Source organism: Streptopelia decaocto (genome assembly GCF_964273445.1).
Source record: "Streptopelia decaocto genome assembly, chromosome: 1".
NCBI classification, from domain to species: domain Eukaryota; kingdom Metazoa; phylum Chordata; class Aves; order Columbiformes; family Columbidae; genus Streptopelia; species Streptopelia decaocto.
The window spans coordinates 191,512,693-191,540,140 of NC_138663.1; the positions used below are offsets into that span (position 1 = coordinate 191,512,693).

The 27,448-nt window shown below is 39.0% G+C and overlaps 1 protein-coding gene across 1 annotated transcript in view; it reads left to right on the forward strand.

Moving 5' to 3' along the window:
* Positions 1 to 27,448, forward strand: part of MIPEP (mitochondrial intermediate peptidase) — a 77,141-nt gene that overhangs the window by 42,819 nt on the left and 6,874 nt on the right. The window contains exons 15-18 of the mRNA XM_082044690.1: positions 794 to 868; positions 7,505 to 7,624; positions 23,588 to 23,709; positions 24,456 to 24,529. Of these exons, the coding sequence (XP_081900816.1) occupies positions 794 to 868; positions 7,505 to 7,624; positions 23,588 to 23,709; positions 24,456 to 24,529 (391 nt within the window). The remainder of the gene's footprint in view (positions 1 to 793; positions 869 to 7,504; positions 7,625 to 23,587; positions 23,710 to 24,455; positions 24,530 to 27,448) is intronic.

A 27,448-nucleotide genomic window follows, 5' to 3' on the forward strand; every position in this document is an offset into this window, starting at 1 on the left:
AAAAAAAAAAAAGGTTATGCTTACTAGGAAAAACACCTATTGAAAAGCTTCAGGAAGCAGAGGAAGAAGTGTGAGGTCAAGCATTCGTTTACAGGTATTCTTAAAAATCTGGTATTAAAAAGCCTTTGGATGTACTTGTCGAAGTCTGGATGGAAAGTCAAAAAGAGTTGCTTAATGACTTGAACAATGCGTCTGACTTTCAGCCTGTGGTGGCATGGTTAATTTTATTGCCATAGATGTGGAATAAATTGAATGTTGTTAAAAATTTCAAAGGGTAGATATTTACTGTTCAGTATGACCAAACGTTCTTATGTGCGTTAGGGTAGAAGGCCTGATGCTGTCCCTGTTGAAGTTACGAAATCCTCCCAGCTCAATGGGAGTTACGTGGGCCTCTGCGTAAATCTAAGTGAGCTATACCAGAGGACCAACAGGAGAATCTGTTATAATATCTGCTTTTGAAGACTTGTCAGCATGACCTGGGAGGACTTTAACTGCCCTATCTGTTGTTTATCTCTGAAGATACTCATAATATTTTTAACATGCATACAAGGGAGCATAGGATCAATTTATAGAAAAACAAACACTGACACACAGGTTTTTTTTGGTTGCTATATACATTACTGCTGATATCTTAATTGCCCATTTAATGCTTTATTTAGCAAATGAGATTTCCTTCTTTATTGTTAATTCCTCAATGCAAGGCACTTCAAATATGCCTTTTCTAGTATTAGGCATACTATTTACAAAAATGCAACAGTTCTAAATGTATTCTGACTTTTTTTTTTAATTCAAGCCACTGCCAAAAAACATGGTGTCAAGACTATGTGAGTCCAAGAAGGTGTGTGCTGCAGCTGATATGCAACTCCAGGTATGTTCTTTGCATACTAGTCTGTACTACATTACCTAACTATATGCAAATCAGCGAAAATAAATTATTTCTTATATTAATTTTAATGTTTGTTGTTGTGAACATATTCCGTTGCTGTCTGCTTAGAGCTAAATGTATAAATCTGTAGGAAAATGTCTTGAAAACCACAGGTTTTGAAAAATATTCAGATTATCAGAATTACCAAATGTAGTTTGAGTTCTTAAATTCGTAAATCATTTAAGGTGAACTTGCAGTACAGGTAGTATTGCTTACCTTGCCTCATTAAATTGTAGTAGGACTGAGAGATAGGGGCCACCTTAGTAAAATCAAAACAACTCGCTTATTTACTAGAATATGATTTGAGTTCCTTAACTTCTGCATCTCCAGTATGAAAGTGGCAACTTGTTACTTGTGTCAAAATTAATGGCTGGGCTATAAGGCTGTAAGACTTCTCTCTCATTGTGTTGGGAGCAGTAATTAAATTCATAAACCTTGATCTTCTGTGGATAGATGTGATCGATTAGTCATTCCCAGAAGCAAACTACCGCTGTTGTTTTTCTTCAAAGGAAATAAAGGAAATTAGGGTGCTATCTAAAATAGGTATTTACGATTTTTTGGTTCTGCAACAGCATTTCTCAGATGTGAGCAGTAGCATTAGCAACCAGCCAAGTTTTTTCACAATGAGAGTTTGGCTGCATTTAGTGTGCTACAAGCTTCTGCTGCAGGATTTTTGTGATTTCATCTTCTTCTTTTGCCTTAAGCCAGAAGCATGTAGTTTTTAGAGTTGACCTAGTGTTTAGGTGAGATAAATCTGCTAGTACCATAATAAAGAGTAGTCATTATTTTTTGAGATGTGGAAGAAATTTAAAGATCAGATCTTTCCAAGTCTTTACCGTGAGAAGTGCTCGAATGATTGCAACTTTGTCTACAAACATGAGCTGCACTGCTTAACTGAAGTTGATTTAAAAGAAAAACTTAGTTAAATATTTACAGTTTGCTCTGTGCAGTTATTGATAATGATTTAAAACTAATTAGAATACTGGAGTGTGGGCCTGTAAATGTATACATGTCAGTTACACTAATCAAAACCAGACCTAACACTGTTTTCAGTGTATAAATATGTTTTTCATTGGTTAAACTTAATGGATTTGTGAATTATGCTTTTGGTGCAGTGCTGGTAGTCAGTGGCCAGTGTTGGCTGTGCAGGAGGTGTGAACAAGAAGGGTGCTACCTGTCACTATACCTCTGCGACATGAAAAGAACTTCATCCTCTCTGCAGCTCTGTTTTTGAAGTGCATACTCTGGCTCTGAAAGGTTCTCTGATAGGGGTAGCTGAGAATCCAGAGAGAATGTGGGCAAGAACTAAGTCATATAGGATTTTTCTGCAGAAAAAAATCTGAATTGAAGTAAAATTTATACTGACAATGCTTAGTGCTGGACCTCTGTTCATAAAGTCCACCAACAGAATAAATTGCCAATATACAGATCAGTAACCATCAAGTGCTTTCACATGCACCCATTCTTTTCTGCTGTGTCCACACCAGCTCTATATAGATCTGACAGATTTCCTTTCAGCTTTTAGTATGTACCTGCTGTAATCCTGTCAAGGTTTAAGACCAAATTGGCAGTGTGGGCGCTAAATGGGCTTGGATACCAAGAGCACTTTAAGTCACAGATACATTAAGTGACACGGCCTTGTTGTCCTCGGTGGGAGGGAGATGGCGTACTTCGGGAGAGTCATTGCATCAGGCTCCTGGGTTGGGCTGTGCAATCCCCTGTGCAGCTGCTGGTCCTCAGCTGCTCCTGGGGTCCTGTAGGGTCTGTCCCAGAGTGACTCCAGACCCCATCATTTTAGAACTGAGAACACCCACTTCTGGTAGGCTCAAATTCCTGTGGGCACCTAATGACTGAATGGTGCTGGCGGCTTGCCTTCAAATGACTCTTGTGTAACTAAAGTTCAACCAGTTTCAACTCATGCCAAATGATCACAATGCCACACTGAGTAATATTATTAATTTCCTGCTTTCAGCGCCCTGTTTTTGGAGATTCCAATTGTAATGCCCACGGAAGTGATCACTCTTTTCAAAGAGACTGGCTGGCAGAGCCACTCTGTTTATTAATTGAGAAAAAATGTCCCAGAGAAGTTGATTGCATGGCAAATATAAAGTTCACACATTTCTTTGTAGAAGTGTGTATTGTTACTTATGCAGATTTAAAAGTATAATAATTAATTGAAGAAAAAAACATACATTTCAAGCTGCACATGCCAAAGTATACACGTACTACTAATGTATATACCTGAACAAACTGTGAATGATAAGTGTAAAGCCTTTCCTTCAGGCTTTGCGAAGAGTATATTCTATATTGACAACTATATGCTATGTAAGGCATATTTGACCTTTAAAAGAAAGAAAAATGCTTACAAATTTTCCAGCAGTGGGAAAAATTCCTAAAGGTTCTTTTGTGGTCTGTTCAGAAAATAATTCTGTTGGCATGGGAAAATAAGGAATGATGCTGGTTATTCATCATAACTACGATGCCTCTGGATTGTCTTCCAACTGATGCAGTCATTACTCAAGATGAAAAATGGGAGAATCCACACACCTTCTCATAAGGCTTTTGTCATGCAGATTAATCACAGAATCGTAGAATCGTTTTGGTTGGAAGAGACCCTCAAGATCATCAAGTCCAACCATAACCTAACTCTGGCACTTAACCATGTCCCTAAAAGCCTCATCTACGTGTCTTTTAAACACCTCCGGGGATGGTGACTCCACCACTTCCCTGGTCAGCCTGTTCCAATGCCTGACAACCCTTTCTGTGAAGAATTTTTTCCTACTATTCAATCTAAACCTCCCTTAGTGCAACTTGAGGCCATTTCGTCTTGACCTATCGCTTGTTACTTGGGAGAAGAGACCAACACCCTCCATGCTACAACCTCCTTTCAGGTAGTTGTAGACAGCGATAAGGTCTCCCCTCAGCCTCCTTTTCTCCAGGCTAAACAGCCCCAGCTCCCTCAGTCGCTCCTCATCAGACTTGTGCTCCAGACCCCTCACCAGCTTCATCGCCTCCTCTGCACTCTCTCTAGTACTTCAATGTCCTTCTTATGATGCGGGGCCCAAAACTGAACACAGGATTCGAGGTGCGACCTCACCAGTGCTGAGTACAGGGGGATGATCACTGCCCTGGTCCTGCTGACCACACTGTTCCTGATACAAGCCAGGATGCTGTTGGCCTTTTTGGCCACCTGGGCACACTGCTGGCTCATGATCAGCCAGCTGTCAATCACCACCCCCAGATCCACCAGCAGCAGCTTTCCAGCCACTCTTCCCCGAGCCCGCAGCGCTGCCTGGAGTTGTTGTGACCCAAGTGCAGGACCCGGCTCTTGGCCTTGTTGAGCCTCATACAATTGGCCTCAATCCAAAAATCCAGCCGGTCCAGATCCCTCTGTATGGCCTTCCTACCCTCCAGCAGATGAACATTCCCACCAACTTGGTGTCATCTGCCAGCTTACTGAGGGTGCACCCAATCCCCTCATGCAGATCATTGATAAAGAGATTAAACAGAACTGGCCCCATTACTGAGCCCCAGGGAACACCACTCATGACCGGTCACCAACTGGATTTGACTTCATTCACAGATTAAGTCCCAGAGTCTTTCAGTCAGTAATAGGAAAAAGCATAACTATTTACATTTAGTACTATTTAGCAGATAAGGAGCTGGGAAGAACAGGAATCAGTTGAAACTCATAAATACCAATGTCGGTGCAAAACAGAGAGACAGCAGTAAAAAGATAATTATTTGATAGCCTTTTTATATTTTTAGGTCTTTTGGTAATAGTGTTTTAATGAAATTAGATACCATCTTCTATCTACTGCTTAGTATTAAATGTTAGCATGCAGCAGTGTCACCTAAAATCCTGTGGTCCTGGGATGTGTCTCCTTTTCCCATTTCAAAGGCCTGTGTAAACACACGGAGCGGTGGTTTGTAGATGAGAATGCTTATGGATATAAAGTTCATGCAAGTTTATTTTCAGGGATGGATTTTTTTTTTTTTTTCAACTATGCTGTCCAGGTGGCCTGTCTCATAGCTTTCTTCCTACGCTTTACGTGTGCCAGGATCAGGGGAAACCTTATAGCTGGCTTCAGTGACTCATTTCCCTATCACCGCGTTGTTCTTGAGGAAGTTTGTTCCACTGACCTCCAGCTCCTGTTTCCTCTCTGCTTGGCTGCCTGTTAAACTTTTGCTCCAGCTCCCAATCCACAAACTGCTTGACTCCAAATTGAACTTTAGAAGGTCCACTGCAGAGCAGGCTGCTCCATCTTGTGAAGAACACTGAAGAGCAACTGCAAACAGGTCCTAACAAAGCTGGGAGACAGAAGACAGAGGATCAAGGATGGGCTGAAAGCAGGATGCCAAAGTTTGTGATCAGATGCAGAAATTCCTGATGTTTGGGTTGGGTTTCTAGACAGGATGTGGAAGTTGGTGTGAAATGACTCCTCCTAGAATCACAAAGGTGACAGGAAAAAGTGAGTTTTCTGGGACTATTAATTCAGGTAATTTCTAGATCTATTCATTGTACTTAGTGTTGATCATATTCTGAGTCACCCTTGCTACTGTAAATGCTGTAGCTTTTGTTAAACTTTGTTAAAAAAGTGATCCAAGTTTCTAGAGACCAGCTCTGAGGATGAAAATAACAAGCAAAGGCATTGCCAAACCTCTTTCTCTTCTAAGAGAATAATAAAAAATATTAGTTTTTACCATAGGTTTTTCTCTAGATTTATAGTTTTTCATGTTATCAGTATAAAGATAGAAAATTTTAAATACCTCTGCAAAGTTTGTCTTTAAGAAGTGAAGTACTCATCATTGTTTGCCATTTGGTGCAGTGTCTTCATGGAGTCACCCTCTGCTGCCTACTCGGGGTTTGTAGATGGGCTGATGTTAAGTGCTTCTATCTGTTGCTCAGTGTCAGTATCTAGGACACAAAACTTGCAATGTCATTAATGGCTGATGCTGCACGTCCAGGTCTTATTGACTTCATTTCTCATTAACCATGTAGGAAGCAAGCAGGAAATTCAGGAATAGCTCCTGCAAGCAATGGCTTCTTCACCTCTCTCCTTATAGCCCTCAGTTTTTCTTGAAAAAAAATCAACTATCATGCTTATAATTTGAAAGCAGTTTCAAAGGATTTCTCAAGATTCTGTGTTAGAAGACAGCTTATTTGAACAGAAGGAATATGGCCCTTTAGTAACAGTCACATTTTTGATATATGTGTTATATATCCAACTCCCTCCTCCCAGTGTTGGAATTCTAATAAATAATTAAAGAGTTCAAAGTGTTTCTGTACCTGATTTTCATAACAAAGAATCTTTTCAGAGGTTGGGGGGTTGTGTTTTTCAGATTGCTTAAAAAATCATCCATTCTTTATGGACAGAGAATGCCTCTGAAGAGCCTTTTCTGCTTTTCATGGTTATAATTCCTAAACCAGTGTGTTTCTATCATTTGGAATGGTATTGCAGTATCCCTGGGAGTGTGACTGGACCTAAATCTTTAGCCAAATTATTTGCTTCATCCGTTGTACAAAAGGTTTTTGGGGCTCCCTACCGTTAATTTACCACCACCACAGTGTGACCTGCCCTGAACTCTTTGGCTTCAATATTTGGATGCACCAAACTTCTAAAAAATATGTTGTGGTGCACAGCAATGGGTGTCCTCCTCTTCTGTCTTTCCTGCACTTCCACAGAATAGGAAATCTTTATATTACAAAAAATAAATACTGCAATTTTTTTCGGTGGTGGCACACTTTGAGCCCTGGCACAGTCTTCTGTCCATGCTTATGTCATGTTTGCTGTTAAAGTGCCAGATATTCTGCTTTGCTATCTTTGCCTGAAAAGTCTTTCTATTGGTGCTGCTTTCCTGATCTCCAAACACCTCAGTGCTTTAGTCGTGCATCTCTGTTCTGCCATGTTTCACATGCTTCTGCTCAAAAATTGCCTGTGAACCACCTCTTACCTCTGAGGTTAAGCACCCTCCTGGTGCAGTGTGATCTCAGGCTCAGCTTACACTGCAGCAATTTATTACTCTGACTGTGAGAGCTAAAACAAAAGAAGCATCTTCCTTAGTACTACACAGTTCCAGTGCCCTAGAAGAAACTCAGGGGCATCAGCAGCTCCATGTCCAGCTCCTTACATTCACTGCTGGGGCCGTAACTTGCCCTTGCAGGTGTGATGCGTCCTCATGGCTGCATGCACATCTTGGAATAGCTTATTGTGCTGTGCCCGCTCAAATAACTTTAAGTCTTTATTAAATCTGGTTTAAAGTATTTTTTTCAAAAAGGAGAATTGGGGTTTAGGGACAGGTCTTAGTTTTATTTTTAAATGCAAGTGATTTAATACTACTGGTGTTCTCAGTGACTTAAACACGGATTTATGGTAGGTCATGATGGTGGTGGTTGGTGTACTCCAAAAACCTGTTTCTCTCCTTGTATGTGATACTAAGAATAGAAGATTTACAAAACCATTTATATTTAAACTGTTCCCTTTCCCTGTCCTCTCTCTCCCATTCTTTTCTATTTATCTGTTTTGGTTGTCAAATGCCAATGCCATGTACCAAAGACATTTTTTTTTATCCCTTCAGGTATTTTATGCTGCCTTGGACCAAATCTACCATGGGAAACATCCTTTAAAAAAGTCAACCACAGAAATTTTGAAGGAAACACAGGAGAAAGTTTATGGACTGCCATATGTACCTAATACAGTGAGTAAAACACACTGACTGTAAAAGCTTCACCTTTTCTTTGATAGCATATTAATACCCCTACCTCTCCCTGTCACTTGCTCCCCACACTCCCATGCTTGTGTTGTTGTGTTAAAGAGTTTTCTTTCTTTCAGCAACTCCATCCAGAGAGTAACGTTTTGGAAATTTTCAGCTAAAAATAAAAATTTAATGTACCTGCTTTTGTACAGGTGTAGTCTTGTCATGCTGAACTTAATTACTTTTCCTTTATTTTCTTATTAAGGAAGGTATTAGAAGAAATACATTGGAAAGAGGGATTATTCTAGCTTTGCAAAGGAATGTTTGTAAAAGGCAACAAAACACTGTGCTGCATGTTGGTGTTTGTGCACTGTCAGTGTCAGCATGTGAGAGCCGGTCAGTCTGAAATAGGACATGGAAGTGAGTTTTTCTCACTGTACTGCTGTGACCTTTGGCATGTCACCTTTTTATCCTTTCGTGTGGTATCTGAAAGTGTTAAATCCTTGAGTTCTACTGAGCTATGTAATTTTGATCTTCATCATGACTAATCGTGCATTTGTTCTGTACTTCTTGTGACATCCAAAGGTACAGTTTGCATAGATGGTAGTCATGGGGTTTCCTGGGATGTCTGGAGCCGAATCCCCAGCTGGAACAGGGCCTGAATCACTGTTTGACACCTTGGTCAGAATACCTAGATACCTGCAATACCTCTGGTTTTTGCTTCTCAGGAAATGCACTTTTCTCCATAGCATAGGTGTGACTTCTGTTCTCTGAGGAGAGTATTAGGATAGCCACTGGAATGTTACTGCCTCTGCTGGCCTGGCAAAGCCAGAGAAGTGGAAGCAAGGTGTCTTTGCAGTAGAATGTCTGACTTCTTAGCATTTTTATAACTGGTGTTTTACACCGTTCCTATGTAGGTGTTAGTTATTCAGTGAAGAGACTAGTTTTCTGCTTCGAAAGTTAGCCTGTGTGTTTTGTTCCATTTGAAATATTATTTATTTAGCTGCTACCTTCGAAAGAGTGTAACATCTTGTAATGAGTATAGCCTCAATACAAAAAGGGACAGCAAGCTTTGGCCTGTAGCTTTATCCCAGCAAAATGTACTGTGAACTTTTGAATTGTAAGAAAGTCTATTGAACGTTGAATTAGTGTGTCTAGTCAAGAACTGTAACAGTATTTAAATTTCAGTAAAGCTTAGTGAAAAATTACATCAGAAGAACGTTAGCCCTCTGTAGAGTAATTAATGTCTGTAATTTGGCTTGGTGTCCTTTGCTGCTCTTTCTTCTGAACTTAAGATATGTTTTCAGTTTAATTTGTAGTCCAGATGAAAAAAAATGAATTTATTGAAAGTAAAAGTTTGGGGTATTTTAAGTGAAGAGAGTATATTCCTTCCTTTCATTTAATATCAAAACTAGACACTGAAATATAGTAAGAGATAACAGCATTTATTTTCATCTGTCGTTTGGCTAGGTGTATATATGGCTAGCAGAGAAAACACAGTATTTTGATTATTTTAATTTTATCTGCTCTATATATATTTAAATTCAATTATTAATTGCTAAGTGAGGCTTGTATATCTTAAATTAGTGGTGTTTGGTAAAAGTAGTTCCTCTTTAGTGAAGATCTTAACTGCATTAATGTGATTTTTCCATAGTAGCATTGTCTGTCAGGGCTGCACAAGCATCCATTATCTCCTCCTTAGAAACCGTAATTCTCTCTTACTGCTCTTGGCATGCAAATAAACTTAGTAAATATCCTTCGAACATACTTGGGTTTCAATCTCAGCATATATCTTCAGCAGATGAATTTCTGTCTTCTGAAGTACAGCTCAAATAATAGGACAACTTGCATACCCTGTCGAAGTCTGTATTTGCCATTCAGAAAAGTTTTACAGGCTGTGGGGCAGTTGCCACTGCATGTAGCAGTATTTACATTGGCTTTGTTGACACAGTTGCGGAAGCTGGTCCCACATGCAAGGCAGAAAGGGAGAGCAGAGCAGACTGCACACAGATGGGAGCACAGAGAACAGCACTCCATGAGACCTTGTTTTCCTGAATGATGCAAATCTCCATTTCTGGCTGGCTGTTGCTTAGCTGTTCAAAAGTGCATAGGGTTTGTTGCTGGCTCCTGGAGGATGAAATTCCCTGGGATTTCTTTGTTTTATTACCAAGTCCAGAAGCTGGCGGCTGCCAGGCAGGGGGGCGAGGAAATGTATCTGCCTGTTTTTGTAGTGTCTAGTGGCTTTGTTGCCAGAGGAGATTTCTGTTACTGAGTTTGGAAAATGAATAGAAATTTTGTGCAGGCTGGATTCTTGAGTCCTTGCGATGCCTTTAGAAAGCAATCAGTCTTCCTTTTGACTCTTCTATGAAAGCAAGATGAACCAAATAATAATGACCACACATTTTCATGCCATTTCTTCGTGAATGTACTTGGTGTCAAAAGCTTTGCACTGTGGGGAATTCAGTACTCTGCTTTTGCTCCACATTTTTCTTCAGCTTATTTCTCATCTCCTGTGAAGCCGGTTTCCATTTCCTACGTCCTGCCTTGCAATTGATAACACTGTGTGCTTTTAGAGTATCTCCTGTGGTCTCTTCTACCTTTGTCTCTGGGATGCCCAGAGTATCAAGTGACCCTTTGATCAACCTGAGACCTGATCAAAGTTTCTCCCCATGATCTGTTGCTTAGTCTCCTGCCTGTCCCCCAAGTTCAGACTTGACAATTACTTTCCTTTGAGACAGTCATCAAAACTTAATGATATGCCATTGTTAGTCCTGTGCCAAGCATAATAATTCCTATCTCCTGCTGTGGATTTTGGTTCAATATTGTAACAAAAAATGAGACCCAGGGTAAACAGGCTCTGCAGTGATAGTGGAGGTTGCAGCCTTCTGCAGCTACAGGAAAGAGCTCCCAGCAATGAAGTAATTTACAGTAAAAACCAGCTGCCCAAATCATCTTACCTGAATTTTCTTTGTGAAATATTGAATTAGTTTTAATTATTGATTCTTATTTAAAAAAAAAAAATATGTATTTACATATTAATTGCTGTCCATCATAGTAACCTTTCTTCATTCTAATCTGGAAGATAGATGCAGGTTTAACTTGTGTTTTTGAAGAATGATGGCACAGTGAATATGAGTTCTTTTTTAGATTGCTGCCAAATACTTCCTTTTGCATTTTATAAAATTACATGGCCTGCCAGTAAGCTTTTCTTCCAGAAGCAGAAGACGTTCTTGTGTGGTACTTGAATACACAGTGTAATGTTGGAACTAACCCACACACATCACTATAATTATATTTGATAGGAGGGAACATGTTGGTATGTAGGGAGCCTTTTGATATTTTTGGAACACTAAATAATTTGCTATATACCTTTTTGCTTTGGCATGTTAAGTACATATAAATTCAGAAGGACCACCTCTACTGGTGGCTTAAAATTTACATCAGGTTACAGGTTTAATTATGCTTATATACTTTTGTCCAGAGTGCAGGTTTCTTTGGCAGCATTAGAACTTCTTAATGGCCTATGGTTCCTAGTGACTGGGGAGACCAAAACACCTGTGAAACCAAATACGTTAGCCAGCCAAGTTTGCCAACAGAAAACAAGGCATGTATTGTTATAGATACCCTAGAGGGAAGAAGTGTATGAAAAATGGTGTATCACCAACGTGGTTATTAGTCTTGCTTCTTCCTGCAGCTGGGTGGACTCTGCCCAGACAGAGATCCTGACCGTGGAAGGCTCCACCTAAGTCCTTGTCTTAACTTGCTGGGATTGTGTCTGTCGTGTTCCTGACAAAGGAAGTCAGTGGATGAGATGCACCCTAACATTTGGAGCGTTTGTTCAGGGAGGCTGTCAGGCACTACAGGAGGATGTGGCTTGCCATGGCTGCTGAGGACACAAGGATTCCATTAACAGGGCACATGTAAAGGCATCTGGGAGGCTGGTCAGCTGAAGAAGAGTTGGTGTCACTAGGTGGAGAACTAGTTTCTCTGCAGAGAGAAAATAGTTTCTGCATCAAACATTGTCACCATGTGCCCAAGCCCCTATTTTAGTTTGTTGAAGAACATGTGAGAGCAAAAGAACACCTGTATGCATCTTTTTCCTGCTTAAGAGCCTTTTCTTGGGAGTTTGAAGGTGTCCTGACCCCATGCGTAGTTGTGTTAGGTAAGCCAGAGGTCACAAATGGAGTCTGCGGTTCCTGAAGTGCTGTATCGCAGTTTTGTACTGATCACAAACGCCATCAGTAGTAGTGCCGCAGTGAAGAGAGGAGTATCATTTTTAACAGGCCTATTACTCAGTCTGCTGAGGGCTGGCTGGCAGTTTGAGTGAAACATCTTGTTATTGAATCTGCCATCTGTGTCATTGTGGCATCTGATGTCTTAGGATTTCTTTTAGGTCTATGGAATGACTACTAATGTGTAGTTGTAATTCTGGTCGTGTATAACATTTCATGTGAATATCAGTAACACCATATAAAAAGAATAAATAGTCAGACTGGGCAAGTGATGAGTCAGCTGTTTTAAAATAAATAAGTGATAACCTTTAACCTCTGAAGGTAAAAGTGGTTTTGAATTCTGAAAACTTTGCTCAAGTGGTTAACATAAATCTTGAAATTATTGGTAAGGAAGACTAAGTAGTGGCTGTGGTTCATTTGCGCAGGGGGAAAACATGAAAGGCCAGAGTTCAATTAGAGTTGAAACTGGCCAGTGTTGTTACAGATAACAAGAAGGGCTTTTTTAATTATGTTAATAGCAAGAGGAGGTCTAAAGAAAACATTGGACCTGTACTTGTTGAAGATGGTCATCTAACAGGGATGAAGAAAAAGCAGAGGCATTCAATGTGTTTTTCCTTCAGTCTTTGATAATACTGATAGACCTTGGGCTGCTCGGTCCCCTGAGTCAGAGGACCACAACTGTGGGAACAATGACTTCCTGTTTGTGGACACTGAAATTGTAGGGGACCAGCTTATTGTTCACAAGTCCATGGCCCCTGATGGGATTCATCCCACAGTTCTGAAGGAGCTAGTGGCTGTTATGGCGGGATCCCCTCTCTACTGTCTCCAGACTCCCAAGACCTTTGGTAGAGGTCCCTGCTGACTGGAAGCTGGCCAAGGTTATTCCAGTCTACAAAAATGGTGAAAGAGAAGACCCAGAGAACTAAATACCTGTTAGTCTAACCTCAATTCCTGAAAAAAAATACAGAGAAGATAATACTGGGTACTGCTGAAAGACACTTGAAGAATAATGCAATAATCAGGCACAGTCAACATGGGTTCACAAAGAGAAAGTCCTGTTTAACTAACTTTATATCCTTCTATGATAAGGTCACCTGCCCAGCAGATGAGGGGATGGTAGTAGATGTCATTTTTCTGGATTTTAGTAAAGCTTTTGGTACTATCCCTCACAGCATCCTTCTGGACAAGTTGTCCAGCTGTGCAATGAGCAGGTTCATGGTGTGCTGGGTGAAGAACTGGCTGAAGGGCACAGCTCAAAGGTCTGCAGTGAATGTGGCTACATCTGGCTGGCGATGGGTCACCAGGGGTGTTTCTCAGGTTTTAATTCTAGGGCCAGTTCCGTTCAATATATTTATCAACTATGTGGATGCACCATTACTAAGTTTGCTGATGATGCCAAACTGGGACGTGCTATTGATGCTCTTGAGGGACAGGAGGCCCTGCAGAGGAATCTGGTTAGATTGGAGCATTGGGCTGTAACTAATGGGATGAAATTTAACAAACTGAAATGCTGGATTCTGCACCTGGGATGAAGTAATGTTGTGCACAAGTATAAATTGGTAGAGAAGTGGCTGGAGAGCGGCCCTGCAGGAGGGGACCTGGGGTGCTGGTCAACAGCAGCTCAACAGGAGTCAGCAGCGTGTGCCCTGGCAGCCAAGAGGGCAAACGCCATCCTGGGGTGCATCAAACTCAGCATGAGCAGCCATCAGAAGAGGTGATTGTCCTGCTGTATTCAGTGTTGGTGCGGCCTCACCTTGAATACTAGGTGCAGTTCTGGGCCACACAGTTCAGGAAGGATGTGAAGGTTGTTGAATGCATTCAGAGGAGGGTAACAAAGCTGGTGACAGGGCTGGAAGGAATGTCCCCTGAGGAACAGCTGAGGACTTTGGACTTGCCTACTCTGGAGAACAGGAGGCTGAGGAACTACCTCATCGCTTGCTACAGTGTCCTGAGGGGAGGTGGAGAGGGGGGTGCTGAGCTCTTCTCCCTGGGGCCCAGTGACAGAACATGTGGGAATGGTTCTAAGTTGCACCAGGAGAGGTTTAGATGGGACATTAGGAAGCATTTATTAACCCACAGGGTGGTCAAACACTGGAACAGGCTTCCTAGAGAGGTGGTCAATGCCCCAAGCCTGTCAGTGTTTAAGAGGCTTTTGGACAATGTCCTTAATACCATGATTTAACTTGTGGTGAGCCCTGAATTGAACAGACAGTTGAACTACATGATTGTTCTAGATCCCTTCCAACTTAAATTGTCTGTTCTAGTTTGTATATAGAAAAGCAGTTAAATACGTAAGTGTTTGAAGGACAATAAATGCCAAAAGAGTGTGCTTTTATTCATAGGATGCTGTTAATAAAATAATATCTGTGGGGTTTAAAATATATTTTAGTATTTGATGTTGGAGACTTAGCAGTGGGTATTGTTGTGTCCTGTAGTAGGTGTATACCTCTTAAAAAGATGTAGAAAAAAATTGAAGAAATACAGAGAAGCCGTTTTGGAAAGATAATAGGTTTGGAAACATGACCTATGAGGGAAGTTGAGGAAAAGGAGTTTATTTAGCTGGCAAAGAGAAAATTATGTGGACACATATGAGTATGTTCTGGTATTAAAAACCTGTATGAAAAAAAATAATTGGAATTGAGACTGTAATCATGTGTTCCTTATAAGTGAGCAGATAGTAGGAGAGAAAAACTGGTTTAATTTACAGCATATGTGATTATGGTTAGTACCTAATCTTTTAAACTCTTGTTAATATTTTCCTTCATTTGTTGAAAAGAAAAGCAGACACCCCATGGGTCTAGGATCTCCCTTATTGAGAGTTTCAAGAAACCACTTTTGTAGATCACAGACATAAATGTCATAGTAAAGGCATAGAGCCTTCATAGAAGATTGCTTTTCCACTTTTTCTCTCTCTTCAGTTACTTGAAGAGGCGCTGATGTTACTCATACTCCACTTTTTGGAGTGTTTTGAAGAGAGATGAAGTCATATGTCATTACTCAGCCTCTTGAAGTTTGTGTAACCCCTTCAAAGTAATTTTTTACCTTGCCATGTTGGAAACCAAAGTTGTTTACACAAAGTGCAAATCCCTGGATTAGTTTTCATCTGAGCCTTCTTAAAAGTATGCTATAAAATCAAGTTGAAGAGCCGGGGTCTGAGGAAAAGATTAATAAAGGAGTGCACAGTGAACTCTGGGGAAGTGATAGTTCTATAAATAATTAATAGCTAAAAGCCATTTCAAAAAGATTGGTGCCCTGCTGAGGTCAGCATTAAAGTAGATGCTGGGACTTTCAAAAGCTCTTAAAGTCACCCTTCAAGGTTTGTTTATGTTTCTGTCGTTCTGGAGCTGAGTTCATTTTACGATAAAGAAAATGCTGATAGCAAATACTGTGAAGATTTGTTTTCCAGTGGTAATATGACACTATTCACTGGGCAACTATCTACAGCAGCAGAGTGTTTGCAGATATCATGAGATATGAAGCACTTTTAAGGAAATTCTTTTTGCAAGTGTGAGCCCCATGAAACTCAAACATACTTCAGCGACAGGGCGTTTTAAGGAACAGTGCTGGAAGTAGTTGCATACATCTCCTGGTAACATTTTGAAATTGCTATATGTGCTTTAGATATATATATATATATATATTTGCTTTGATTGCTTTGTTTAGTTTTATATAATTGTGTTCTCACAGATCAGATGTCCTCTTTTTTTTTTTTTTTTTCCCCAGGATTGGAGTGCTGGAGCTATATTTGATAGTGATAGATATAACTGAATATATCATTGCCATAAACACAGGATAGAGGACCTGAAATGAAATGCTCTTCAAATGTAGTGGGAGATTGTCCATTCTATGAAACCTTGCAGTCAAAACAGAAAAGAACAAGAGAGAGGAACTGTTATCACCCTCACTTAACAGGAGGTAGCAATTAGATTGAGAGGGGAAAAAGAAGTAGTTTATACAAGTTCATACTGCTGTGTGTGGCAGACTCAGGATTAGAGAATCATGATCTCCTATATCAGGGATGTCAGACTCCTTTTTACTGGGGGCCACATCGCCTCCTGGTCTGGAATGGCTCTGGCAAAATATAGTAAATGAGCACTACTGTAAAAGAGTAGCTATTTCATCCTCCAGTATAAGTACAGATAACTTACATGATTTGATTGTATTGGCAAAATATTTTGCAGTTACAATGTTGCTTGAGATATGTGTAAATTTTTGTAAGAGCTTATCTAAAGCAGCATGCATCATGTTTGTTTTAAAATAATAAGTTAATACTTAAAATTAGGTTTAGCTGGTAGAGTAGAAATCTGTACCCAAAGGAAACCATGATGATCTGATTCTAGTTATCTTGGGCTTATGGATCTTTAAAGCTTAGGCAGTAATAGGAATAATTAATTGGTAATAGAATGATGTGTGTATGTGCTGCATGTGTGTGTATATGTTTGTAGAGTTACACGTTAAAACATGAAGGACTCGTTTGTAAATTGTCTGTTGCATATTTTTTATGTTTTACTTTAAAGACTAGTTATAATGTTTACAAGTAATACTGTCTCTCAACTTGTCCAAATAGGGTCAGTTGAGGGACACAATATAGAGCCTGTGCCTTTTAATCCGAGTTTTAAGGACAGTGGAGCAATGCAGATCATATGTGCAGCTTTTTGATGTCAGTATTCTTTGTTACCTCCCGTGTTCTTCTTTCCCTGCCACTTTGTGGGGAAGAGAGAAGAGGGTGAAGAGTAAATAGTTTTAAAATATTTTGCTATAAGCAGCTGAAATGCATTAATAGTTTATAAATGAAAATGAAATATTTTTCTTTAATTTAAGTAATTCGGAGACCATATGGTACATATCTAGAATCACCTAAGTGGTTAATTGCATGTTAAATTCCTTTCCTCTTCCCTAGTGTAAACAACTGCAAAAATATTTACATTCCCTGCCTTGCTAGATTTATTTATCATTTTATAATAAAAACACAGAAGTGTTATAAATTGAAATCTTAATCTCTTGCTTGACTCACTTTCTAAAATGTCAGCGATGTCTCTGGGTTGGTTTATTTGTGTGCTTTCCCACTCCTAACACAGAAATGCACAACACTGAAAAACTGAAGAGTATTGACATTAAGTCAGGGGCGCAGCACAAGATGTGGTTTCTTGAAATTAGCTCTCTATTATTCTAAACAAGATTAGAAACTGCAGCAAAGGAAGTGGCTTTAAAGCTCTTTATTGGATTTTTTTATTATTGTGAAACTCCAGAATGATGATGTAATTCTATAAAACTCAGAGGTGCTTGGGCAAAAAATACAGAAAGTAAGTTGACCGAGCAAGCCGCTGCACACCTATGGAGAGAGCTGGTTTTGCCAGGCAGCGAGTGTTCTGGCTTTTCCCCAGAGGCAGCTACCAGCACAAAACAGTTTGCAAACTCTGTGCTCCAAAACTCATTAAACTGTTTCTTCAAGAGAGAATGAACTGAGGACATCTTCAAAGCACACTGTAAGCTGATGTAACAAACTAATGCAATAAGGAAAAAAATTATGTTATTTGTTTCAGAACAAAAGAGTGAATTCTTTAAGCTGCAAAGTGTATGTGAAAAGCCTTTTCTCGTTTTGTAAAACAAATGAGTGGTTTAAACAGAAAAGTGGGAGAATAAATTCTGCGATGTGACAGTTTGGCCTCCCCAAAATAAGTGTACCCAGCAGCAGAACTTGAGCTTTGGAGCCTGGCAGCCACACTGGCCTTCTGCTCCCTGTGCTGGGCTGCTCGTCCCATCGCTCTGCGGGCCAAGGACAAAAGAGGAGCCTTCCCAGGAGGCTCCTCAGCTCATCTAATGGCAGGCTCAATTATTCTGGGACAGGAACAGAGAAGAGGTTCAGAAAAGGACATTTAATTCAAGTAGATTAGCACACTAATTCTGGGAGTCACTGTGAGGAATGAGACTGAAATTTTTTGTTCATGATGACTGGATGTTGTTGCAGTTCTGTGCTATGAGATCTCTTGAGTATCTTCCTTGAATTTTAAGAAAAGTGATCCTGAACTTCCATCTGGGACAGAATACGGGTGTGAAGAGCATGAAAATGCAGAGTGGACTGAAAGGAAGACAGTAAGACCAGATTTCCTGGTTGTCAGATAATAGAGTCTTTTCTTTTACTAAAAGCACTTTTTCCCTCTGATATTATATGATGCCTGTGAGTTCAGCGTGTACATCAGAATGGAAAACTTGGTAAGCTAAATGTGAAGTATCCCTCTGATCTGCACCCCACAGTAAATTTACCAGTTTTCTGTGCTGAAAAGTGGCCTCATAGTTCTTGACCTGTAACCTGCAGCTCCTTATATTCCATCTCTCGCTCCTGCTGTCTGAGTGGCTGACACAGTGCCAAGAAAACATTGCCTGTGCTAACTCACCATGCACTTGTTAGCCTGCCAGAGTGATGTCCCTGGAGTTCCACTAGTACTGATGAATCTTGGTCTCAGCAGAGGGAAATAGCTTGTACCAATTTCCATGCTAATCACCCTTCTCTTCTGGCTCCCAGGTTACCTGGAGCTTCTTCATGACTCTTAGGAGTTTTCCACCTGTGCTGATAGCTCAATTCAAGGGCATTAGGAGCAATAATATCGAGTTAGTGCCAGACCTAGGGGTTCTCCACCCGGTAGCCCCTGAAGGTCACAAGTTGGCTGCTCCTCTATTGGGTTTCCTGCCAGAATAAGAATTTAATTAAGAAGAAGGGTTCTGAATATCATCTCCATCAAATATTGTTCCTCGTGGAAACTCTTCAACAGCTTGCTCATTGATGTAATTACTGTAGCACACAGTTTGTAATTAAAAGACTTCAATGATGAAAACACTTTTCTTAATTTAGTGTTGTGTCTTTTCAGGTTCTCATTTGTGTTTTTTCTCTTAAGATGAAAAGCAAAATGGACTTAAATATACTTTGAAGTAACTGAAGTCACAGCAGAAACTGTTGGAAGAGCATTTTGAAAAGTCCAAGCACTAGTCAAGAATTCCTGCGGGATTTGTTTGTTTTTTTTTCTTTCCAAAAGATGTAGTAGGATTTTGTAGCACTGATTCCATGTAATTAGTGCAGCTACATGGAACAATGATTACTCACACTCAAACAATAGCTAGGTTAGTATATGTTAAGCTACTTGTAGGTTTGTTTTTGTTTTTTTTTTTTCTTTTGGTTTTGTCTTTTTAGAATCACACCTAAATTTTTATGTCAGATTATTTTTGTGATAATCTTAACAGTTCTAAATTTAAAATTCAAATAATTGAATCCTAGATTATTTTATGTAGTCTTCAAAACAATTTTGTTTAACTGATCCTACCATATTGTTAAAATGAATGGTGGCCTAACTTTTCAATAAAAGGTAGAAGTTGCAGTAAGTTTTTCTCCAAGAGCAGTAGTCCTGTCCTCTCCAAAGATAACAGGAGAAATGCTTCTGTCCTCTGACTACAAAGGAAGCCTATGTGACTAGTTTGGGCAAGATGCCTAGTATAAGGCAGCTAAAGTAAAACTTAATCTTATTTTAAGAATGTATCCTACAAGGACTTTAAAAAAAATCCTGATAAGGTGTAAGAATATAAAAATATAATTGAAGGGCTTTTGTTTATTACAGGATGGGATGGAAAGCCATTGAACATGGAATTTTGGAAATATTTCAGACATGGTTATAAGAGAAGATTGACGATGTTGGTGGAAGAAAAGGGCCCCTTTAATAAGTGCAGTGGATCAGTTGAACACCTTTATTTCAGTCTGTTGTGTTGGGGAAAAAGCAGGCATGAACATGACCTGTGGATGGCATATTATCATAACCCATGGGCTATGCTGCAAAATGCACTATTTTATGAACTCCTGGAATGGCTTCATGGAACTTTTTGAAGTTGGTGATTACTCAGAGTCTTCATTAACTTTCTAGCTGCTTACCAAAAATATAATGTTTAATGAGGAGAGTGCCCCTGTTCTACATGTCTAGCCTTTTTCCTTTCCAAAAGGAAAATTGATGTCTTGTCTTTTTTTTATTTATTTTTAATATGAAGAAATCATTCAGTGCTGAAAAGCAAGTAATTTTGCATCCATAGCTAATTTTATTACAATGAAGTTTTATGTAAAAAGGTGAACCATTTAGTTTTATATACATTTACAGTGGTGTATTTGGTTTTTTTATTGATCACAGAAGCTTTTAAAGGCGTATTAGCCTATATATTCTTGGCCTTTTTGAGTGTTTTATTGCCTTGATTGTAATCTCATCTGTACGAAATAGGTAGTTTTTCAATTCATACAGGTTATTCCATGTGAATTAGGGTAGAGGATATGTCTTAATGTTTAAATATTTGTTTACAGGTAGCAAAGTCCAGTTTTGAAACATTAATTGCTAGAACAGCATAGAATCACAAAATGTACTTGAGTAATGTATTAATAAAAATGTATTAATAGTAATGGGTAACAGGTAGTGGTGAAGTATTGAAGACTGGGAGTTCCTGGTCAGAAACTTTGAGTAAGGACTGAGAAAAATGTTGTGTCAGGGAAAGATAGCATACTAGAGTTATTAATACTCTAGAGTGGGGCAAATCTGTACTGGTTAAAAAATAAAAATAAAATGTAGGCTTCAAACTTCACTAGGGAATAGCAATGTTCATAATCAGATTTCCTTGACTGCTGTTTGCAGCATGAAAACAATCTTAGTTGCGGTGTGCCTGTGTGGATGGTAATCATCATAGATAACTTGAGGTGTCTGAAAGTATGTTCCTTATGTGTTGCAGTGAAAGAAGAGAGAGTCATGTATACCTTATCTGTCTTAGGCATCTGTCTTAAGATTGATTGACTCATCCTCTATTTTTGTTTCCTTTTTTGGATACTGACCTGTTGCCAATGAATTTTTGATTTCTCAACTTCATCATATCTGAGAGCCTCCCCAAGCACGGGGAGAGAGACGAGCAGTGTCTCTCCCTGGCCTTTCTATATCCTTTCCTTTTCTCTTTTGCAATGAAGCAATGTGAAGTTTCTTACTTCAGTATATTAGCAGAGATGAGGTCAAACAAAATGTCTTATATTTAAACAGAGGGTGCTGAGGCCTGTTCTAGGTGCAAACTCTGAAACAAATTCATGGTCTTGGACAACTTGCTGAGAAAATGTTCTTTTCTCCTTGCTTTCTTGTGATAGAGAGTTTCAGAATCCTGATGAATGGGATGGTTGGTCATCCTAGAAGTGCAGATGAGCGGGTTTAGGTGCAGCCCATTAAATGCAAGAGCATTTGACATGAACAATGTAATATGAGCTGTTGACGAAGACATACTGTCCTAGTTACAATAATTCCTTTCTGATGGGGAGGTGGAAACGTTCTTCCCTATGTCAAGCTCATAGAAATTATTTTTGTTTGTTACAGAAAAAGCAAATTGGATTTTTCACTGTAATGACCTATTTGGAAATTACTTAAATTTCTGAGTATGTGAAATCAATTCATCAGCAAAGCTTTCCACATTCCTGAGAGAGTTGTAGTTTCAAGTTGAAACCTTTAATCTTAACTTTGTAAACTTACTACACAATAAAATAAAAACTGACATGTTCTCCTGCTCAGTCTTCTAAAAATGTGGACTCTCTGATCTGTTTCAAAATGTGCTTTTAGTTTAGTGATTATGGTTATAATTAAGAAAAACTGTAGCTTTGAAGTATAAGCACGGCAACCATAATACTTTTCAGAGCAAACTGGAGAATCTGTATCCAAGTTGAATGTTTTTGTGTACTTGCAGTACAATGAGATACAATACCATTGCTGTTTACTTTAAAGGAAAAAAAAGTTGATCATTCTTTAGAATTTGCATCGTGCTTCAAGACACACTGGAAAATTGAAGGCTGGTGAATTTTTCATCTTCCCTAACTTTTCTGCTCCTACTTTAAACTGGTTGTGCAGGCTACCAGTAGAGGCTAAAATGGTCACCTATGGCAAATTCAGTCTATTTTTGGACACCTGTCTTAGGGTAGAGACAACCATCTTGTCAAAAGAAGCTTTTGAATGGCTGAATTACAGCTCACTTTGAGAACTTGATTTGTAGGTGTTGCTCAGAAAAAGAACCTAACAGCTTTGTTTCTCATAAGCTGTTATAGGCCACTGTTTGCTACCCTTTTTAAGGTGAAAAGGCTGATTAGAAGCCAAATACTTTATTTCCACACTCTCAGTTGGTCAATTTATTTAACATACACATAATCTTTGACTTGGATAACGGAGAATAAGATGCTGATCAGCACTTTATCGAATAAAGAAACGTAGTTTATTTCAGCTGTCAAAAATGAGGTTGTTACTTACAATGAATAATAATATAATAATATCAAAATAATTATAATGAATCGCGGTCAAAGATAAATAGTTGTGAGAAATGAATTGCTAAAGCCCCTTTTCTTTGTGGCTGCCTCAGAATTTCATCCACTGCATGTAGGATGAGAATGAGCATCTGACAGCCCATGGTTTTAAACTTAAAACATCTGTTCAGCCACTTTATTTATCTTCCAGTTTGTCTTTAAAACTCTGTTTTCTAGAATACCTACAAAAATCTTGGCCACAGTCACATCACAAGAATGTTAAGATCTTTGATTTTGGATAGGAGGACAAATAAGATATGGGACTTGTCTCCTCTTTGGTTTCCTCAGAGAGCCAAAAGGGCAAACTAAGTTTTTTACTCCTTCCTCTATATATTCATCCATATTCAGTTCAAAAAATGTGTATAAACCTGTAGGGAAACAAAGGCTTTTCACCTTGGACTTGCTTGCCTTTCCACATTGCACCAGGGACATGATGAAACATTCATCCCTGGAGATACTGGGACTTCAGGCAGACAGAGCCCCGAGAAACCTCATCAGAGCTGGCCCTGCTTTGAGCAAGGTTGGACCACATGACCTTCAGAGGTCTCTTGCAGTCTAGACTACTCTGGTACTGTCAGGGAAAGAAAAGAAAGAAAAGAAAAGTACGAATACTTGTGATTTTTCTCTGCTAAGAAAACATAAGTAAACAGTCAACACCAAACAGCATTAAGAAAGGAGTCCACCATCACAGGAATGAGTCATAAAGCCAAGTAACAATACATAAATGAATAATAATATAATTATGGATGGTCATCTGCTATGTATATACATCCAGAAATGTACAAACAAATCTGTGAACAATGGCATCGCATGTGGATGTAGTTTGTCTACCTCTTGAGTTTTTTGGCATATGGGAAGCTGTGTTTTATATAGTAACAAATGCAAGTACCTACTATAATTTTTTTGTGTGTCAAATGTTTATAGATTGAACTTTTCCAAGTGTGACATTGCATGGTAGATGATAAAATATGGTGTTACTTGTAATAAGGTAATGGTGGTTTTCTTTCAAGACCAATAGAACAACATAGGTAGTGTTGAATATGAATACATTTTTTACTGCTTGGTTTTCTCTAATTCTGTTCCTGTTGATGTATATTTTTAATTGTGATGATCAGTATATTGGACATACAGTACTTCAGCTGAAAAATGCTTCTTATAATAAAGGATGTGTTCATTCTGGGATTTCTGGTGGTGGTGGGTTTTTTCCTTTTTTCCTTTTGTTTTGTTTTTGTTTGTTTGTTAGTTTTGGTGTGTGTTTTGATGTGTGGTGTTTTTTTTTTAACTGTTTGTCATTACTAGTATAATAATTCTTCCATCATACTTCAGAAAATGCTGAACTATTTAAAGGATGGCTACTATTCTGTTTTTTTGTTTGTTTTCTCCTTACAGGCCTGGCAGCTGCGATTCAGTCATCTCGTGGGCTACGGTGCCAAATATTACTCCTACCTCATGTCTAGGGCTGTTGCCTCCATGGTGTGGAAACAGTGTTTTGCTCAGGACCCGTTTGATAGGTAAAAACAGAGAAAATAATAAGTAGAATGAAGTGTTGTGCTACTTCTTTCTGGAAAGCATGCAACAAATGGGGCCACATAGGTTGATTTTTTTTTTTAATGACAATTAGTTTTTAGCCTTTTTCTTGATTTTAAGAGGATTACAGAACAGGAAATAGCCGCAGGTATGAAGTGTACTTTCAAACATGTTCATTGGTGCAAAATACCACATGTCGATGTTTTAAAATACAGGTGTGCCAATTGGGAGATGCTGAAATCCATATATAGATGTAATTAGAGGGCTTGATTTTCATAGGTGCCTAATTACTTGTAATTTTCTATTGAAATCAAAAGCAACTGTGGGTATTAAACAAGCTTCATGTCATTGACTTCAAAGCTAAGTGTATCTGTCCTGCTCATTTTGCTTTGTGAAATTAAAAAGTAAATTGTGAGATCACAAATTTTGAGTGTTCTTATACCTTAGGTGAATGTTTATAGTGTTGTAACAGAGCAACTTTTCCCCTTGGAGCAATGAAGGCTAAAATATTGTTAGCAAATTAACTTCTATAAACACCAACACATATTCGTATGCATAAAATTTGTCTAGCTCAGTTACTTATAGTATAATTTTAGATATAATTTGAATTTGAGAAGTCAACATGGATTCAAGGCAGTCATTGTTTCATAGCGGAAGATTTAGAAGAAAACCTCACTGAAAGTTTAACAGATTGCATTTGCAGATCACTCTAACATCTGTGCTTCTCCAGGGCAATGGGTGAGCGTTACCGTAGAGAGATGCTGGCACACGGCGGTGGAAAAGAGCCCATACTTATGGTACAAGGTAGAAAAAAATTAGAACTGTTTTATTCCCTTGCTCAAGGAAGAAATAATTTAGCTGTATTTCCCAGTTTGATCTTTTTAGTTTAATCATGGTTTTAACTGGACTTAGGGAAGAAAACTTGTTCTTTTACATAGTTAAGTGGACTGGTTATCAACTTTGTGTCATGATCAGTAGAAGTCCTTGTGACATACAAAATAAAAGACACACAGATATTTGAGGTGAAGTGTTGGAAGTGACTGTATTACAAGGCTGTCTAAATAATTCATGCTAATAGTATCATATAGTTGAAGGAAGTTAGATGACACCATTTTTGGATACAAAAAATGAGTAACTTCTACATACGTGGAATTCATAATAGATCTGTTTATTTTGCATACAAGAATTTGAACTTGCTTTGGCCCTGTCATTTTAGTATCATCAAAATACTTTTGGTCGTATTAGTACCTTGAATATACATTTTAATGAAATGGAAGTCTGAAGACTAATAAAGGCACATGGTCATTATTTGCCTCAATACCATATTTGCCTTCTGAGTCTGGAAAATAGCTTTTTAAAATCATTCATATAGCAAAATTACTGCACTTCATATATTAAAAAAAATTATGTCAGGAGAATAAAACAAGTTTGAGAAGCTGCTGAGTTTTTCTCAGATCTGTCAATGAGATCAGGATAAAGACTTTCCTCTGTAATGTTGCAATATTCAAACCAACCAATTTTACATTAGTGTCACTATTTCTGATATGAGTGCTTGGTAAGTACTTCATCTAATGGGCGATTCTTCAAATTGCTCTGAAATTGTTAATATTGAAGATGAATATTAATTTGCTGACCTCTGATTGCTCCAGTTTGGGAGACTGGAAGTTGTGGCTTTTTTCTACAGATAAGGAACACAGTGGTAACATGTCTGTATTTCATCATGAACTTGGCTCAGTTTCATAACTAGAACATTTCAGTTCTTTGACCCATTTGTATATGTTTGAAGCAATAACCTCTGTTCTCCTTAGACTCATCATGTATTAAGTAACTATATACTCTCTAGATAAGTCTATTTATATTTCTGATCAACAGGGTTGCTTTTCCTTCAGCATGACTTTGAAAATTTACCTTTCTTTACTGGTCTTGACGAGCCTGTGGTTGTAACCTCAGAAAACTGCAGCTCAAGATTGTGGATTGTAGTTGCAAGGCAGGAATGCACATCTTTACAAGTAAATCCAATTCTATTGCAAGTCATATGGTAGAGAAGGAAATAATGGTTTTAAACACCATTTATGCTCTCTTCTGTTTCTGGGATGTATTTTTAATTTTACTGAGCATGAGATCTTCCAGGAATGTCCTAGAGGCTATGTTGAGGTTGCTGGCACTGTGCTCTCTTGAATCAAATGTTATTGAAATGAAGTTTGCAGAATTCATCTCTGGATGAACTTAAAAAAAATTTATGGATTTCCCTCTTGCATGTGTGAGAATGCAGTGGAACATGGTCCAATCAGTTTGGGGTTGAGAGTATGCATCAGTTATTTTGGACTTGTTACTGATATTAACCTGAAAAAATGACATAATAGTCCAGGAAATTTCAGGTTTATTGTAAGTTTAAAGGAAATATAAATATGATGAAGTATTGCAAGGTACATTGAAAGCACACAAGTGCAATAATTAGATGTTTTAGGCATTTGAATATTCGTAGTCCTCATGCTTATAGTTCTCATTTCATTTAGTGCAGATACTTCATCAGTGAGTCCTCAGGACCAATAGTGAGTAATGAAGAAGTGAGAGCTCTGCAGCCGGGGGGTTTGAAGAAGAGAGTGAACTGTTTTTAAGGAATAGTTGTGCATACTGCAGGACAGCGAACTTGGCATTAATGGTAGAATAATGGGATCTTGTGTGATGTCACCAAAAATCTTATGTACAGCTTGATTTTTTTTTTTGTTGTTTTGTTTTGGTTTTGTTCAAATCAGCAAATGAATAATCACTAAACAGAACTTTGTGTCACTTTAAGGTCAGTAACAGTAGTGGACCTGCTGGTGTGTTTGTTCATGTGCAACAGGAGAACCAGAGGGCAGTAACTCCTCTGCGTCAGCATTAGCATGAATGATATGGTGATAAGAGAACACACTTCTGATTTACCAAAAATGGCACAAGGCTTCAAGATGTTTTCACAGTATTACAGAATCATATAATAGATGAGGTGGGAAGGGATCTCTGGAAGTATCCAACCCCCTTGCTCAAGCAGGGCCACCTAGAACCAGTTGCCCAGGACCATGTCCAGACAGCTTTTGAATATCCCCAAGAATGGGGACTTCACAGCCTCTCTGGGCAACTGGTGCCAGTGTTTCCTGATGTTCAGAGGAAACTTTGTGCTGCCATCCAGCAAGACCTGGACAGGCTGGAGAGTTGGGTGGGGAAAAATTTAATGAAATATAACAAGGGAAAGTGTGGAGTCTTGCATCTGGGTAGGAACAACCAGTATAAGTTTCCAGTATAAGCTGGGGAATGACCTGTTAGAGAGCAGTGTAGGGAAAGGGACCTGAGGTCTTGGTGGACAGCAGGATGACCATGAGCCAGCACTGTGCCCTTGTGGCCAGGAAGGCCAACGGCATCCGGGGTGTATTAGAAGGGGAGTGGTTAGAAGGTCGAGAGAGTTTCTCCTTCCCCTGTACTCTGCCCTGGTGAGACCACACCTGGAATATTGTGTCCGGTTCTGGGCCCCTCAGTTCAAGAAGGACAGGGAACTGCTGGAGAGAGTCCAGTGCAGAGCCATGAAGATGATTGAGGGAGTGGAGCATCTCCTGTATGAGGAAGGGCTGAGGGAGCTGGGTCTCTTTAGATTGGAAGAGAGGAGACTGAGGGGGGACCTCATTAATGTTTATAAATATGTAAAGGGTGAGTGTCATGAGGATGGAGCCAGGCTCTTCTCAGTGACAA